This window comes from Cibotium barometz, chromosome 62 (assembly GCF_041138505.1).
Source record: "Cibotium barometz isolate CiBa-2024 chromosome 62, ASM4113850v1, whole genome shotgun sequence".
Classification (NCBI taxonomy): domain Eukaryota; kingdom Viridiplantae; phylum Streptophyta; class Polypodiopsida; order Cyatheales; family Cibotiaceae; genus Cibotium; species Cibotium barometz.
In genome coordinates, this window is record NC_141107.1 from 34,618,803 (window position 1) to 34,637,758 (window position 18,956).

Sequence of the window (18,956 nt, forward strand, 5' to 3'; positions counted from 1 at the left end):
CTGAGGATATTGTTGCATTTCTTCATCTGTCTGCCAAGTAGAATCTGACTCATCCAAGTCTATCCACTTAACAAGAAATTCTGTAGTAATCTTCCGTCTTGTTTCTTTGTGACGAACATCAAGAATCTTTTCAGGAACAAGAATAATGTGATCATCTTCAATCTCAGGAACATAAGAAGATAACTCCGGAATAGATGAATCTCCTTGTATGTATTCCTTGAGCCAAGAGATGTGAAATGTCGGATGAATTTTTCCCCAAGATGGTGGAAGATCCAACTTATAACTGACAACTGAAATCTTCTTTATAACTTTAAATGGACCATAGAAACGCGGTCGCAACTTCGGAAAGACTGACTTTACTGTCTTATATCGATGCGGTGCAACATAAAGCAAAACCAAGTCACCTTCTTGAAACTCAGTATACCTTCTGTGCTTATTCGCATACTTTTGATACTTCTGCTGAACATGAACCAGTCTGTCTCGAACTTGCACAAGAATATCTTGCATTTCTTGAATCAACTGATCTGCTAATGCCACCTTGTGTTGAAGAACAAAGTTTGTAGGCACAAGTGGAGTGTGACCATATGGTGCTTGAAAAGGAGTCATTCCAGTGACTGAATGCGGAGAATTATTGTAAGCAAACTCCACAAGAGGCAAATATTCTTCCCAAGAAGCTAATCTTGTCTGAATATAGTGTCTAAGCATTTCTTCCAAAATTTGATTTACCCGTTCTGTCTGTCCGTCTGTCTGAGGATGATAAGCAGAACTGAACAAGAGATTCGTACCAAGAGATTTGAATAAGGAAGTCCAAAAATGTCCAGTAAACTTCGGATCTCTGTCTGAAACAATGGATCTTGGCAATCCATGAATTCGGAAAATATGTTGTACGAACAACGCTGCAAGATCTGGAGCAGAAACTGTCTTCTTGCAAGGAATAAAATGTGCCATTTTGGAAAACCGATCAACCACTACTAAAATTTGAGCATTGCCTTTCTGCGAACGCGGCAAAGTAGTGATGAAATCCATGCTTATGCTTTCCCATCTTTCCTGATGAACTGGCAAAGGCTGAAGCAATCCTTGAGGAAGTTGTCGTGAAGCTTTCATAATTTGACAAGAGTGACAAGCTTTAACAAACTTAATAACATCCTGTTGCATCTGCGGCCAAAAGTATGTTGTTGATAACAGACGATATGTCTTGTTAATTCCAGGATGAGCTGCAAAGGGTACTTCATGATGCTCTTGAATAAGGAGTTTCTGCAAAGATGCATTGTGAGGAACACAAATGCGATGCGGCAAACATATTCATTTCTGCAACAGTAGGATGAAGAGATTTGAGAGCTCGAAAGACATCTCCAAAGTCTCTATCTGTCAAATACTCATGCTTAAAACATGTAGGAATCTCCATCTGCACATTTGAGATAGCAAAGTTCGTAGCTCGAGGCATGCGGCTCAAAGCATCTGCTACCACATTCTGTAATCCATGAACATAGAGTATCGCCATGTGAAAATTCGCCAAAAATTCAACCCATCGTCCTTGACGAGGATTCATCACTGGCTGAGTAAAGATGTAGGTCAAAGACTGATGATCTAACTTAACCACTGAATCTGCACCAAGAAGATAATGCTTCCACGTTCTATAAGCATGAACAATTGCCAAAAATTCCTTGTCATAAACGGGATATCGCATTTGAATAGCCGAAAATTTATGACTATCAAAAGCAATAACACGATCATTCTGCATAAGAACGCCTCCAGATGCTCTATCCGAAGCATCTGTCATGACGTCAAACGGCTGAGTTGGATCCGCAATAGCCAAAACAGGCGTAGTTGTCAACGCATGCTTAAGATCATTAAAGGACTTTTCAGCTTCAAGTGACCAGGGCAATTTATCTAACTTTGTAAGGGCCGTCAAAGGAGCAGCAATATCTGAGAACTTGTGAACCTTGGTGTGGTAAAAATTTGCTAATCCCAAGAAAGATCGCACATCTGAAATTGTAAGTGGCAAAGGCCAATCAACAATGACCTTTATCTTCTTAGGATCAACTGCAATACCATGTCCAGAGATGATGTGTCCAAGATATTCCACATGATCTTTGAAAAACTGACTCTTCTTCTTGTTGATGCACAAGACATTCGTACGGAGTACTTCGAAGACAATCTGCAAATGCTGCTTGTGATCTGCTAAAGTCTTACTGAAGACCAAAATGTCATCCAGATAAACGATGACAAACTTATCCAAGTAGGGACCAAAGATGTCATTCATCAAAGTCATGAAAGTAGCTCGGGCATTGGTTAACCCAAAAGGAATGACCAAAAATTCATAATGTCCATACTTTGTTCTGAAAGCTGTCTTATACTCATCTCCAATTCGAATCCTGATTTGATGATAGCCTGACTTCAGATCAATCTTCGAAAATACCTTCGCACCAAGCAACTGATCAAAGAGCTCATCGATGCGAGGCAAGGGAAACTTATTCTTGATTGTCTGCTTATTAAGGGCACGATAATCAATGCAAAGTCGCATAGATCCATCCTTCTTCTTGACCAATAAAACTGGAGCACCAAAAGGACTTTTGCTTGGACGTATATGACCTTTAACCAACAACTCTGCCAATTGTCTCTGAATTTCTTGAGATTCTGAATAAGAAACTCGATAAGGAGCTCGAACTGGCGGTGGTTGTCCAGGGATTAGATCAATCGTATGATCTACAGAACGTTGAGGAGGCAATGTCGTTGGCAGCTCGTCAGGAAATAAATCCTTATAAGGTTGAAAGAAGGGTTGCTGTAAATAAGAAATATCTGATGGCGAGGATTCCGATTGGTCAACTGTATTGGCTTCTGCTTCTCGCGACATAACTAAGGCAGAAGTGCTGTCGCGTTTACGCACTAAGCCTTTGACTTGCATAGCAGAAACCACAGTAATCGGCTTAGAATTAAACAGACCTCGTAATTCCATTTCTCGATGATTATGATAAAGTCGAATGGAATGATCTCGAAAGCTGATCAAAGGATCATACTCATATAACCAAGACTGTCCAAGAATCATGTCATAGTGTGACAAAGGCATAATAGAGAAATTCAGCTGATCCTGATAGTCCTGAATCTGAAAATGCAACTGCTGAATCCGTTTACTGCAATGCAAGAAAGAACCATCTGCAAAATCCACTCGGAAAACTTCCGCACTCTGCTGAGTAGGTAATCGTAACTTGCTGACGAGAGTAGTTCCCACAAAATTAGTTGAGCATCCACTATCAACAAGAACATTGATAGGATACTGGCCAATAAATCCCAATAAGCTCAAAACTTGATTGGAAAGGTTAACAGGCACTGAAGTATGGTTGTGGGCATTTAGCATTAAAGCACTGACAACTTTAGAAACTCGCACTGCATGATCCACCTGCTTGCCTTTTTTTGGCGTAGAAGGATGATGAGGATGTCCATGTTCACCTTATGGGCAACATTCCATGTTGGAATTCTGGCGAGAATTATGCTTTGGGCACTCATACCACCTGTGTGGTCCATTGCAAATTGTGCAAAGACCTGGAGGGTTGGCTTGAGAGGTTGAAGGTGCCGATGTAGAGGATTGCTGATCTGCTGAGGTATCGCGGCGAAAATTGCGGCGATAGTTGGGTCAGCGACCTTTGCCTGTTGCGTCCTCGATTCCGATTGTTGTTGTTGGAAGAGGATCCTGTTTGTGAGGCTGCTGCCTGACCTGAAAATCTAGGCCGAAAGGGCTGTTGCCGAGTAGATTGCTGACCAGAGGATTGGGAATATTGAGACTCAGGTTGAGATAAATTTCCTCTGCGATTGTGCTGGGAGAAACGAGCATTGTTTGAGGACCGATTGCCAAAGAAGGATGTCCTGGGTTGTTGTCGTAGATCTCCAAGGCGCTCTACGTAGGCAATGGCAGCATCTATGGTGAGAGGGTTAAACTTCTGCACATCTTCCTGGAAGTTGGGTTCAAGCCCATCGATGAAGCTGTGTAGCTTGTCAGCGGGGCTGAGGCTCTCAATTTCCAGAGTTAAACGTTGGAACTCTGTGATATACGCGGCTGAGGATCCTGTTTGCCTCAGGCAGCGGAGAGCAGACCGGGCATAGTAGTCCGCACTGGCAGGTTCAAAGGCCTTGCGGAGGGCACGCCGGAATTTATCCCAAGTAGGAGTGTGCTTACCATCTGCAACACGTCGTTGCCACCATAGAAGTGCTGTATCCTTGAGTAGTGAACTGGCTAAAGCCACCTTCTTGCTTTCGACCAAATCGGTATTGGTCAAATATACCTCCATTTTGAATATCCATTGGTCAAGCACGTGCTTGTCGCGGCGACCATTATAAGGGGCAGGCAGTTTGACATCGAGTTTCTTTTTTTGTGCAGCATTAAATATTTGATAAACAAGTTGGAGTTCTGCATTGTTTACCTCGCAGTTGGATCTGGTTCATCTTCATTTTCTGCTACCGAAGTCTCTGAAGAAGATGGTTGTGGATCACTGGCTGGTGTGCGCGCTGGATGGGGCCGCTGCAAAACTGGTCGAGTCGTCTGCTGCAACTGGTCGAGTCGTCTGCTGCTGCTGCTGGTAGAGAGACTTGTCGAAAAAGTCTGCTGAAGTGTCTCCATCTGCTCGCGTAATGATGTAATGGCCTGCATTTGCTCGTCTTGTTGCTGGCCCTCTTCCTCTGAGATAGATGGCATGTTGGATCTGCTAGAGTGAGTAGCGCAGAGAAGCTGGTGAAATATGTGGTACTGCTGGAGGAGAGAGTGACAGTGAATCGTCTCCCAATTCTGCTAAGAAATTGGAGCCTAACTCCGAAGGCTCGAAGTCTTCCACCTCGTCGAGAGGAGGTGTCTCTGCAGGGGTTAAGGGAGTGTAATCTGGCACAATGAGCTCGCTGTATACTCGAACCAAGGGCTGAAGCGAGATGATCCGGTTTATTGCATCCACACGGCACTCGTCCAGGAAATATGCAAGATGTGGGTACCGTCCCAAAATAAACTCGTAATGAGCAAGATGGTGTGCTGGACACGTCAAGTAAATATGCCAGATCACCCACGCCTGGAACTGAGTGGCGTGGCGGTGACTGACGTATAATAAAAAGTCCAGGGGACCTGGTACATGAACTGGAGCCGGAACAGGTTCTGCAAAACAGGTTCGGGTAATGGGGCGGGCTCCGGTGTGGGTGTATCGGGTATAATAATTATTTCCGGGGTTGGGCGAGGATTTTCGGGCAATATGGCTTCCGGGACCTCGTCTATGTACGAGATGTAAGGCGCGGGCTGATTGCTGTTGGGTTCCATTGGACGCTTGGTTGAGAAGGGGAATGTGTCTCCCAGAGTGGAGAGAAGTCCCTGGCGTGGCAGCGTGGGAGAGGAGCGCACCTTCCTTGGAACAGCGTGCGAGGGGAGCGAATGGGCTGGCCGGCGAACTAATTCGTTGCGCTGGCCCCGTATTCGCTTTTGTTTTTTTTTTTTTGACGTATCAAAAGGGTACGTGGGTTAATAAAAAGGGCCGCCCAAGATTAATGGGCTGGCCGGCTGGTAAGGTCGCCGTGTAGTGTGGCAGTATCAGATAAGTGGCAGACGACAGACTCTCATTTAATCACATGGGTTTTATTTTAAATGGGAGGGAATGTCACGATTGTGACTTAGTTCATTATACACAGTCTCCTTATGATTACAGATACTGAAGTGACATGATTACAGAGGACCCCTACACTCGGATGGTCATGACTATTCGCTCTAGAGACATGCCTCTTCATCAAGAGCCACACTCCTTCGACGACTGGTCACACTCCTTCGCTCTACGGGTGCAACTCTTCACCCAATGGTTGCAGCTATTCGTCCAAAGGATGTGTCCCTTCGCCTAGAGTCATGACTATTGGTCATGGGATGTGTCTTTTCATTCGTGTCTCGTGGACTCCTATATAAGGAGCCTATTGTATCACAATTTCAATCAATAAAACATCTGTGTTCAAGTCTCTCGAGTCTACTTTCGGTCTTAAATATACAGATAAGTGGATGAAATACTAAGTAATAACAGTAATCCTCACAGTGGTATCAGAGCAAAATTTTTTCCCGGGCCTACGGTTGTGAGCCTCTCACCCTCTCCGCTCTACTCCCCTACCCGGCGTTGTATGGAAGCAGAAGAAAGATGGAACCTACATCTACGAGTATGAGGTAACCTAAACCTTCTTTCTCAGTTCACATATAGAAGACAGATGCAAGATGTGTGTGTGGTGTACCCGGTGAGTGTGTAGAGATTTCCTGCTGGTAGCCTTTCGTGTGCCTCTTCATCGGGTTGTGCCCTTTCGTGCATGGGTTTGCATCCCTTCACACGAACGGTCATCAAGTCAGCCGGTAGGTACCCCTTCACCTTGGCGGCACTCCTTCCCCAAGCGATGGCACCTCTTCGCTGTTGGCCGCTGGTGCAAAAAGCGCTACGATTCAGCCAGCTCAGCCCTTCGTGGGTTTACTACACGGCGACCTTACCAGCCGGCCAGCCCATTAATCTTGGGCGGCCCTTTTTATTAACCCACGTACCCTTTTGATACGTCAAAAAAAAAAAAAACAAAAGCGAATATGGGGCCAGCGCAACGAATTAGTTCGCCGGCCAGCCCATTCGCCCCCCCCGCACGCTGTTCCAGGGAAGGTGCGCTCCTCTCCCACGCTGCCACGCCAGGGACTTCTCTCCACTCTGGGACACATTCCCCTTCTCAACCAGGCGTCCAATGGAACCCAACAGCAATCAGCCCGCGCCTTACATCTCGTACATAGACGAGGTCCCGGAAGCCATATTGCCCGAAAATCCTCGCCCAGCCCCGGAAATAATTATTATACCCGATACACCCACATCGGAGCCCGCCCCATTACCCGAACCTGTTGTTGCAGAACTTGTTCCGGCTCCAGTTCATGTACCAGGTCCCCTGGACTTTTTATTATACGTCAGTCACCGCCACGCCACTCAGTTCCAGGCGTGGGTGATCTGGCATATTTACTTGACGTGTCCAGCACACCATCTTGCTCATTACGAGTTTATTTTGGGACGGTACCCACGTCTTGCATATTTCTTGGACGAGTGCCGTGTGGATGCAGTAAACCGGATCATCTCGCTTCAGCCCTTGGTTCGAGTATACAACGAGCTCATTGTGCCAGATTACCCTCCCTTAACCCCTGTGCAGAGACACCTCCTCTCGACGAGGTGGAAGACTTCGAGCCTTCGGAGTTAGGCTCCAATTTCTTAGTAGAATTGGGAGACGATTCACTGTCACTCTCTCCTCCAGCAGTACCACATATTTCACCAGCTTCTCCGCGCTACTCACTCTAGCAGATCCAACATGCCATCTATCTCAGAGGAAGAGGGCCAGCAACAAGACGAGCAAATGCAGGCCATTACATCATTACGCGAGCAGATGGAGACACTTCAGCAGACTTTTTCGACAAGTCGCTCTACCATCAGCAGACGACTCGACCAGTTGCAGCGGCCCCATCCAGCGCGCACACCAGCCAGTGATCCACAACCATCTTCTTCAGAGACTTCGGTAGCAGAAAATGAAGATGAACCAGATCCAACTGCCGAGGTAAACAATGCAGAACTCCAACTTCTTTATAAAATATTTAATGCTGCACAAAAAAAGAAACTCGATGTCAAACTGCCTGCCCCTTATAATGGTCGCCGCGACAAGCGCGTGCTTGACCAATGGATATTCAAAATGGAGGTATATTTGACCAATACCGATTTGGTCGAAAGCAAGAAGGTGGCTTTAGCCAGTTCACTACTCAAGGATACAGGACTTCTATGGTGGCAACGACGTGTTGCAGATGGTAAGCACACTCCTACTTGGGATAAATTCCGGCGCGCCCTCCGCAAGGCCTTTGAACCTGCCAGTGCGGACTACCATGCCCGGTCTGCTCTCCGCTGCGTGAGGCAAACAGGATCCTCAGCCGCGTATATCACAGAGTTCCAACGTTTAACTCTGGAAATTGAGAGCCTCAGCCCCGCTGACAAGCTACACAGCTTCATCGATGGGCTTGAACCCAACTTACAGGAAGATGTGCAGAAGTTTAACCCTCTCACCATAGATGCTGCCATTGCCTACGTAGAGCGCCTTGGAGATCTACGACGACAACCCAGGACATCCTTCTTTGGCAATCGGTCCTCAAACAGTGCTCGTTTCTCCCAGCACAATCGCAGAGGAAATTTATCTCAACCTGAGTCTCAATATTCCCAATCCTCTGGTCAGCAATCTACTCGGCAATAGCCCTTTCGGCCTAGATTTTCAGGTCAGGCAGCAGCCTCACAAACAGGATCCTCTTCCAACAACAACAATCGGAATCGAGGACGTAACTGGCAAGGTCGCTGACCCAACTATCGCCGCAATTCTCGCCGCGATACCTCAGCAGGTCAGCAAGCCTCTACATCGGCACCTTCAACCTCTCAAGCCAACCCTCCAGGTCTTTGCACAATTTGCAATGGACCACACAGGTGGTATGAGTGCCCAAAGCGTAATTCTCGCCAGAATTCCAACATGGAATGTTGCCCAGAAGGTGAACATGGACATCCTCATCATCCTTCTCCGCCAGAAAAAGGCAAGCAGGTGGTTCATGCAGTGCGAGTTTCTAAAGTTGTCAGTGCTTTAATGCTAAATGTCCACAACCATACTTCAGTGCCTGTTAACCTTTCCAATCAAGTTTTGAGCTTATTGAGATTTATTGGCCAGCATCCTATCAATGTTCTTGTTGATAGTGGATGCTCAACTAATTTTGTGGGAACTACTCTCGTCAGCAAGTTACGATTACCTACTCAGCAGAGTGCGGAAGTTTTCCAAGTGGATTTTGCAGATGGTTCTTTCTTGCATTGCAGTAAACGGATTCAGCAGTTGCATTTTCAGATTCAGGACTATCAGGATCAGCTGAATTTCTCTATTATGCCTTTGTCACACTATGACATGATTCTTGGACAGTCTTGGTTATATGAGTACGATCCTTTGATCAGCTTTCGAGATCATTCCATTCGACTTTATCATAATCATCGAGAAATGGAATTACGAGGTCTGTTTAATTCTAAGCCGATTACTGTGGTTTCTGCTATGCAAGTCAAACGCTTAGTGCGTAAACGCGATAGCACTTCTGCCTTAGTTATGTTGCGAGAAGCAGAAGACAATACAGTTGACCAATTGGAATCCTCGCCATCAGATATTTCTTATTTACAGCAGCCCTTCTTTCAACCTTATAAGGATTTATTTCCTGACGAGCTGCCAACGACATTGCCTCCTCGACGTTCTGTAGATCATACGATTGATCTAATCCCTGGACAACCACTGCCAGTTCGAGCTCCTTATCGAGTTTCTTATTCAGAATCTCGAGAAATTCAGAGACAATTGGCAGAGTTATTGGAAAAAGGTCATATACATCCAAGCAAAAGTCCTTTTGGTGCTCCAGTTTTATTGGTCAAGAAGAAGGATGGATCTATGCGACTTTGCATTGATTATCGTGCCCTTAATAAGCAGACAATCAAGAATAAGTTTCCCTTGCCTCGCATCGATGATCTCTTTGATCAGTTGCTTGGTGCGAAGGTATTTTCGAAGATTGATCTGAAGTCAGGCTATCATCAAATCAGGATTCGAATTGGAGATGAGTATAAGACAGCTTTCAGAACAAAGTATGGACATTATGAATTTTTGGTCATTCCTTTTGGGTTAACCAATGCCCGAGCTACTTTCATGACTTTGATGAATGACATCTTTGGTCCCTACTTGGATAAGTTTGTCATCGTTTATCTGGATGACATTTTGGTCTTCAGTAAGACTTTAGCAGATCACAAGCAGCATTTGCAGATTGTCTTCGAAGTACTCCGTACGAATGTCTTGTGCATCAACAAGAAGAAGAGTCAGTTTTTCAAAGATCATGTGGAATATCTTGGACACATCATCTCTGGACATGGTATTGCAGTTGATCCTAAGAAGATAAAGGTCATTGTTGATTGGCCTTTGCCACTTACAATTTCAGATGTGCGATCTTTCTTGGAATTAGCAAATTTTTACTACACTAAGGTTAACAAGTTCTCAGATATTGCTGCTCCTTTGACGGTTTTTACAAAGTTAGATAAATTGCACTGGTCACTTGAAGCTGAAAAGTCCTTTAATGATCTTAAGCATGCGTTGACAACTACGCCTGTTTTGGCTATTGCGGATCCAACTCAGCCGTTTGACGTCATGACAGATGCTTCGGATAGAGCATCTGGAGGCGTTCTTATGCAGAATGATCGTGTTATTGCTTTTGATAGTCATAAATTTTCGGCTATTCAAATGCGATATCCCGTTTATGACAAGGAATTTTTGGCAATTGTTCATGCTTATAGAACGTGGAAGCATTATCTTCTTGGTGCAGATTCAGTGGTTAAGACAGATCATCAGTCTTTGACCTACATCTTTACTCAGCCAGTGATGAATCCTCGTCAAGGACGATGGGTTGAATTTTTGGCGAATTTTCACATGGCGATACTCTATGTTCATGGATTACAGAATGTGGTAGCAGATGCTTTGAGCCGCATGCCTCGAGCTACGAACTTTGCTATCTCAAATGTGCAGATGGAGATTCCTGCATGTTTTAAGCATGAGTATTTGACAGATAGAGACTTTGGAGATGTCTTTCGAGCTCTCAAATCTCTTCATCCTACTGTTGCAGAAATGAATATGTTTGCCGCATATACAATTGCAGATGATTTACTTTATTACTTAGATCGCATTTGTGTTCCTCACAATGCATCTTTGCGGAAACTCCTTATTCAAGAGCATCATGAAGTACCCTTTGCAGCTCATCCTGGAATTAACAAGACATATCGTCTGTTATCAACAACATACTTTTGGCCGCAGATGCAACAGGATGTTATTAAGTTTGTTAAAGCTTGTCACTCTTGTCAAATTATGAAAGCTTCATGACAACTTCCTCAAGGATTGCTTCAGCCTTTGCCAGTTCCTCAGGAAAGATGGGAAAGCATAAGCATGGATTTCATCACTACTTTGCCGCGTTCGCAGAAAGGCAATGCTCAAATTTTAGTAGTGGTTGCTCGGTTTTCCAAAATGGCACATTTTATTCCTTGCAAGAAGACAGTTTCTGCTCCAGATCTTGCAGCGTTGTTCGTACAGCATATTTTCCGAATTCATGGATTGCCAAGATCCATTGTTTCAGACAGAGATCCGAAGTTTACTGGACATTTTTGGACTTCCTTATTCAAATCTCTTGGTACGAATCTCTTGTTCAGTTCTGCTTATCATCCTCAGACAGACGGACAGACAGAATGGGTAAATCAAATTTTGGAAGAAATGCTGAGACATTATATTCAGACAAGATTAGCTTCTTGGGAAGAATATTTGCCTCTTGTGGAGTTTGCTTATAATAATTCTCCGCATTCAGTCACTGGAATGACTCCTTTTCAAGCAGCATATGGTCACACTCCGCTTGTGCCTACAAACTTTTGTTCTTCAACACAAGGTGGCATTAGCAGATCAGTTGATTCAAGAAATGCAAGATATTCTTGTGCAAGTTCGAGACAGACTGGTTCATGTTCAGCAGAAGTATCAAAAGTATGCGAATAAGCACAGAAGGCATACTGAGTTTCAAGAAGGTGACTTGGTTTTGCTTTATGTTGCACCGCATCGATATAAGACAGTAAAGTCAGTCTTTCCGAAGTTGCGACCGCGTTTCTATGGTCCATTTAAAGTTATAAAGAAGATTTCAGTTGTCAGTTATAAGTTGGATCTTCCACCATCTTGGGGAAAAATTCATCCAACATTTCACATCTCTTGGCTCAAGGAATACATACAAGGAGATTCATCTATTCCGGAGTTATCTTCTTATGTTCCTGAGATTGAAGATGATCACATTATTCTTGTTCCTGAAAAGATTCTTGATGTTCGTCACAAAGAAACAAGACGGAAGATTACTACAAAATTTCTTGTTAAGTGGATAGACTTGGATGAGTCAGATTCTACTTGGGAGACAGATGAAGAAATGCAACAATATCCTCAACTCCTCCAAGAATTCTTTGGCAGACGATAGACTCTCATTTAATCACATGGGTTTTATTTTAAATGGGAGGGAATGTCACGATTGTGACTTAGTTCATTATACACAGTCTCCTTATGATTACAGATACTGAAGTGACATGATTACAGAGGACCCCTACACTCGGATGGTCATGACTATTCGCGCTAGAGACATGCCTCTTCATCAAGAGCCACACTCCTTCGACGACTGGTCACACCCCTTCGCTCTAGGGTTGCAACTCTTCACCCAATGGTTGCAGCTATTCGTCCAAAGGATGTGTCCCTTCGCCTAGAGTCATGACTATTGGTCATGGGATGTGTCTTTTCATTCGTCTCTTGGACTCCTATATAAGGAGCCTATTGTATCACAATTTCAATCAATAAAACATCTGTGTTCAAGTCTCTCGAGTCTACTTTCAGTCTTAAATATACAGATAAGTGGATGAAATACTAAGTAATAAAAAAAACAACAAGCCTTATAACTTAAGGCTTATAATTAAGCCTTATTATATACGTACGTGAAGCAGCCGGCAGCCAGCACCGAACGGCCACCCGCCAGCACAAGGAAACCCAGCCGCCGCTGACCAGCGCACACTAAAAAAAAAAGAAGAGACGGCCAGCCAACGATCTGCGCATTAAAAAATAAAAAAGAAAAAAAAGACAGAACCCGACGGCCAGCCTTCAGCGCATTAAAAAAAAAAAAAAAAGAGGAAGCGAACACAGCCGACTAGCGTCTTTTCAAAAAAAAAAAACCCATACACTTACGGGTTCCTACGAAATGGCGCCTGCCTTGGTCTTCTGCGCGCCAACTTGCTGCCGCCTCCCTTCCTCGAAAGCAGCCTTCTTCATTGCTAGGCTCCTGCGGTCTATGATGGTGTTTTCCGCGGCTTGACGACTACGACCTTGGTGCTTCTTCTCCAGCAAAACTATTTATTATGACATTCACAGCAACAAGCTGCATTCCAGTGGTTTGAAGCCATGTTCCATCAACAACCAAAAGCTTGTATCGATGAGCTTCTAATGTTTCTCAACAAAAATACTCTCACCCTCAGCATGGTTCTTCAGAGACAACTAGACACAAAGAATCTTCGTGCGACCAACGCAAGCCTCAGCATGGATATTCTTGGAAATGTTACGGTTCTAAACAACCAACTTCTTATTGGAATCATCAGCAACAGAAGCAGCAACATGAAGCTTCCAAAGGATCACATCTTGGAAAGAAATCAGCCATATCAAGATGGGCTTACTTAGTGGCACGTGTGTCCGACCCTAGTCGAGTACTCGGTCGTGAACGCCGCGACGTTGGACAAGTTTCCCCTCGCGAGCAATGCCCTACATTCAAGTCCTTGCAAGCTCTTGGTGGCAGTGTTGAAGACTTACTCATTCTCACGTTGTGCAAGAGGATCCTTGAGAGGTCTAAGAGGCGCAAACAACCTCAACCTCCCCCTTCTACATTGGAAGCCTTAATACCTGCTGAGAAAGCTGAAGATTCAGAAGATTCTGGTACATGTGTGACAAATACAATGTCCACAACTCCTTTTCTTGTCGTGACCCAGGCAGAAGCAATAGCCTCGTCAGCGCCCGTGCAAAACGGAGTCTTTGCCTCTGACCAGATACTTGACGCCGTGGTGAATGATGATTCTTCTTCAAAAATGAAGACTCCAGTCCTCACCTACAGTGATGCAAAGGATAAATCAGACGCAGACTCTTGCAGCATCCCTTCAGTCGTTGCAAATGAATCTTTGAACATAACTTGTCCCGAGAACAACTTTCTGAGCAAAGAAAAGCATATGGAAGATATTTCGACAACCTTCGACAACCCTTGAAGATATCCGTGTTCCAGACAAGCCAATGGAATCCCTTTCAGATTTCCAAATGATGGTCACTAACCAAATGCAAAGTTTGGTGACACAATCCTTGATATTGGAGAATTAAGACAGTTTGCTTATGGTTTCTCTAAAGGCAAATGAAGATTCAGTCTTTTCTTGGACAAAGCTTGAAGTTACCAATGATGTTAACAAAAGTTCTACTCAAGTTACAGATATGATTCTCATGCTTTTGGTAAAGATGAGACAAGTTGCAGATGCAGTTAATATTTAGTTTGGTATATGCAAGATTGTTATGGTCAACAATAATGCCATGACATGGGATCTAGCAGCTAGAGCTTTGGATGCAGAAGCACTTCAATCATTTCCCTTCTTCCAGAGTCTCAACAACTACCCCTGGGTTTTATTTTAAATGGGAGGGAATGTCACGATTGTGACTTAGTTCATTATACACAGTCTCCTCATGGTTACAGATACTGAAGTGACATGATTACAGAGGACCCCTACACTCGGATGGTCACGACTATTCGCTCTAGAGACATGCCTCTTCATCAAGAGCCACACTCCTTCGACGATTGGTCACACCCCTTCGCTCTAGGGTTGCAACTCTTCACCCAATGGTTGCAGCTATTCGTCCAAAGGGTGTGTCCCTTCGCCTAGAGTCATGACTATTGGTCATGGGATGTGTCTTTTCATTCGTGTCTCTTGGACTCCTATATAAGGAGCCTGTTGTATCACAGTTTCAATCAATCAATCAAACATCTGTGTTCAAGTCTACTTTCAGTTTCAGTCTTAAATACACAGATAAGTGGATGAAATACTAAGTAATAACAGTAATCCTCACAGCGGTATCAGAGCAAATTTTTTTCCCGGGCCTACGGTTGTGAGCCTCTCACCCTCTCCGCTCTACTCCCCTACCCGGCGTTGTATGGAAGCAGAAGAAAGATGGAACCTACATCTACGAGTATGAGGTAACCTAAACCTTCTTTCTCAATTCACATATAGAAGACAGATGCACAGATGTGTGTGTGGCGTACCCGGTGAGTGTGCAAAGATTTCCTGCTGGTAGCCTTTCGTGTGCCTCTTCATCGGGTTGTGCCCTTTCGTGCATGGGTTCGCATCCCTTCACACGAACGGTCATCAAGTCAGCCGGGCAGGTACCCCCTTCACCCTTGCGGCACTCCTTCCCCAAGCAATGGCACCTCTTCGCTATTGGCCGCTGATGCAATAAGCGCTACGATTCAGCCAGCGCAGCCCTTCGTGGGTTTACTACACGGCGACCTTACCAGCTGGCCAGCCCATTAATCTTGGGCGAACCTTTTTATTAACCCACGTACCCTTTTGATACGTCAAAAAAAAAAAAAACAAAAGCGAATATGGGGCCAGCGCAACGAATTAGTTTGCCGGCCAGCCCATTCGCTCCCCTCGCACGCTGTTCCAGGGAAGGTGCGCTCCTCTCCCACGCTGCCACGCCAGGGACTTCTCTCCACTCTGGGACACATTCCCCTTCTCAACCAGGCGTCCAATGGAACCCAACAGCAATCAGCCCGCGCCTTACATCTCGTACATAGACGAGGTCCCGGAAGCAATATTGCCCGAAAATCCTCGCCCAGCCCCGAAAATAATTATTATACCCGATACACCCACACCGGAGCCCGCTCCATTACCCCAACCTGTTGCAGAACCTGTTCCGGCTCCAGTTCATGTACCAGGTCCCCTGGACTTTTTATTATACGTCAATCACCGCCACGCCACTCAGTTCCAGGCGTGGGTGATCTGGCATATTTACTTGACGTGTCCAGCACACCATCTTGCTCATTACGAGTCTATTTTGGGACGGTACCCACATCTTGTATATTTCCTGGACGAGTGCCGTGTGGATGCAGTAAACCGGATCATCTCGCTTCAGCCCTTGGTTCGAGTATACAGCGAGCTCATTGTGCCAGATTACACTCCCTTAACCCCTGCAGAGACACCTCCTCTCGACGAGGTGGAAGACTTCGAGCCTTCGGATTTAGGCTCCAATTTCTTAGCAGAATTGGGAGACGATTCACTGTCACTCTCTCCTCCAGCAGTACGACATATTTCACCAGCTTCTCCGCGCTACTCACTCTAGCAGATCCAACATGCCATCTATCTCAGAGGAAGAGGGCCAGCAAGAAGACGAGCAAATGCAGGCCATTACATCATTACGCGAGCAGATGGAGACACTTCAGCAGACCTTTTCGACAAGTCTCTCTACCATCAGCAGACGACTCGACCAGTTGCAGCGGCCCCATCCAGCACGCACACCAGCTAGTGATCCACAACCATCTTCTTCAGAGACTTCGGTAGCAGAAAATGAAGATGAACCAGATCCAACTGCCGAGATAAACAATGCAGAACTTCAACTTCTTTATAAAATATTTAGTGCTGCACAAAAAAAGAAACTCGATGTCAAACTGCCTGCCCCTTATAATGGTCGCCGCGACAAGCGCGTGCTTGACCAATGGATATTCAAAATGGAGGTATATTTGACCAATACCGATTTGGTCGAAAGCAAGAAGGTGGCTTTAGCCAGTTCACTACTCAAGGATACAGGACTTCTATGGTGGCAACGACGTGTTGCAGATGGTAAGCACACTCCTACTTGGGATAAATTCCGGCGCGCCCTCCGCAAGGCCTTTGAACCTGCCAGTGCGGACTACCATGCCCGGTCTCCTCTCCGCTGCCTGAGGCAAACAGGATCCTCAGCCGCGTATATCACAGAGTTCCAACGTTTAACTCTGGAAATTGAGAGCCTCAGCCCCGGTGACAAGCTACATAGCTTCATCGATGGACTTGAACCCAACTTACAGGAAGATGTGCAGAAGTTTAACCCTCTCACCATAGATGCTGCCATTGCCTACGTAGAGCGCCTTGGAGATCTACGACGACAACCCAGGACATCCTTCTTTGGCAATCGGTCCTCAAACAGTGCTCGTTTCTCCCAGCACAATCGCAGAGGAAATTTATCTCAACCTGAGTCTCAATATTCCCAATCCTCTGGTCAGCAATCTACTCGGCAACAGCCCTTTCGGCCTAGATTTTCAGGTCAGGTAGCAGCCTCACAAACAGGATCCTCTTCCAACAACAACAATCGGAATCAAGGAATCAAGGACGCAACTGGCAAGGTCGCCGACCCAACTATCGCCGCAATTTTCGCCGCGATACCTCAGTAGGTCAGCAAGCCTCTACATCGGCACCTTCAACCTCTCAAGCCAACCCTCCAGGTCTTTGCACAATTTGCAATGGACCACACAGGTGGTATGAGTGCCCAAAGCGTGATTCTCGCCAGAATTCCAACATGGAATGTTGCCCAGAAGGTGAACATGGACATCCTCATCATCCTTCTGCGCCAGAAAAAGGCAAGCAGGTGGTTCATGCAGTGCGAGTTTCTAAAGTTGTCAGTGCTTTAATGCTAAATGCCCACAACCATACTTCAGTGCCTGTTAACCTTTCCAATCAAGTTTTGAGCTTATTGGGATTTATTGGCCAGCATCCTATCAATGTTCTTGTTGATAGTGGCTGCTCAACTAATTTTGTGGGAACTACTCTCGTCAGCAAGTTGCGATTACCTACTCAGCAGAGTGCGGAAGTTTTCCAAGTGGAACTTGCAGATGGTTCTTTCTTGCATTGCAGCAAACGGATTCAGCAGTTGCATTTTCAGATTCAGGACTATCAGGATTAGCTGAATTTCTCTATTATGCCTTTGTCACACTATGACATGATCCTTGGACAGTCTTGGTTATACGAGTATGATCCTTTGATCAGCTTTCGAGATCATTCCATTCGACTTTATCATAATCATCGAGAAATGGAATTACGAGGTCTGTTTAATTCTAAGCCGATTACTGTGGTTTCTGCTATGCAAATCAAACGCTTAGTGCGTAAACGCGACAGCACTTCTGCCTTAGTTATGTTGCGAGAAGCAGAAGACAATACAATTGACCAATCGGAATCCTCACCATCAAATATTTCTTATTTATAGCAGCCCTTCTTTCAACCTTATAAGGATTTATTTCCTGACGAGCTGCCAACGACATTGCCTCCTCGACGTTCTGTAGATCATACGATTGATCTAATCCCTGGACAACCACCGCCAGTTCGAGCTCCTTATCGAGTTTCTTATTCAGAATCTCAAGAAATTCAGAGACAATGGGCAGAGTTGTTGGATAAAGGTCATATACGTCCAAGCAAAAGTCCTTTTGGTGCTCCAGTTTTATTGGTCAAGAAGAAGGATAGATCTATGCGACTATGCATTGATTATCGTGCCCTTAATAAGCAGACAATCAAGAATAAGTTTCCCTTGCCTCGCATCGATGAGCTCTTTGATCAGTTGCTTGGTGCGAAGGTATTTTCAAAGATTGATCTGAAGTCAGGCTATCATCAAATCAGGATTCGAATTGGAGATGAGTATAAGACAGCTTTCAGAACAAAGTATGGATATTATGAATTTTTGGTCATTCCTTTTGGGTTAACCAATGCCCCAGCTACTTTCATGACTTTGATGAATGACATCTTTGGTCCTTACTTGGATAAGTTTGTCATTGTTTATCTGGATGACATTTTGGTCTTTAGTAAGACTTTAGTAGATCACAAGCAGCATTTGCAGATTGTCTTCGAAGTACTCCGTATGAATGTCTTGTACATCAACAAGAAGAAGAGTCAGTTTTTCAAAGATCATGTGGAATATCTTGGACACATCATCTCTGGACATGGTATTGCAGTTGATCCTAAGAAGATAAAGGTCATTGTTGATTGGCCTTTGCCACTTACAATTTCAGATGTGCGATCTTTCTTGGGATTAGCAAATTTTTACCACACCAAGGTTCACAAGTTCTCAGATATTGCTGCTCCTTTGACGGCCCTTACAAAGTTAGATAAATTGCACTGGTCACTTGAACTGAGAAGTCCTTTAATGATCTTAAGCATGCGTTGACAACTACGCCTGTTTTGGCTATTGCGGATCCAACTCAGCCGTTTGACGTCATGACAGATGCTTCGGATAGAGCTGACAGATGCTTCGGATAGAGCATCTGGAGGCGTTCTTATGCAGAATGATCGTGTTATTGC

The 18,956-nt window shown here is 44.9% G+C and overlaps 2 protein-coding genes and 1 pseudogene across 3 annotated transcripts in view; 2 read left to right on the forward strand and 1 right to left on the reverse strand.

The window, feature by feature from the left end:
* The window catches only part of LOC147604399 (uncharacterized), a 92,665-nt gene that overhangs the window by 9,160 nt on the left and 64,549 nt on the right, over positions 1 to 18,956 (forward strand). The window lies entirely within an intron of this gene.
* LOC147604400 (uncharacterized) lies at positions 4,604 to 5,290 on the reverse strand (annotated as a pseudogene).
* On the forward strand, positions 15,388 to 15,980 carry LOC147604401 (uncharacterized). The gene has a single exon (XM_086795150.1). It carries the CDS (start codon positions 15,388 to 15,390, stop codon positions 15,976 to 15,978), a length of 591 nt encoding a protein of 196 aa, XP_086651276.1. The 3' UTR covers positions 15,979 to 15,980.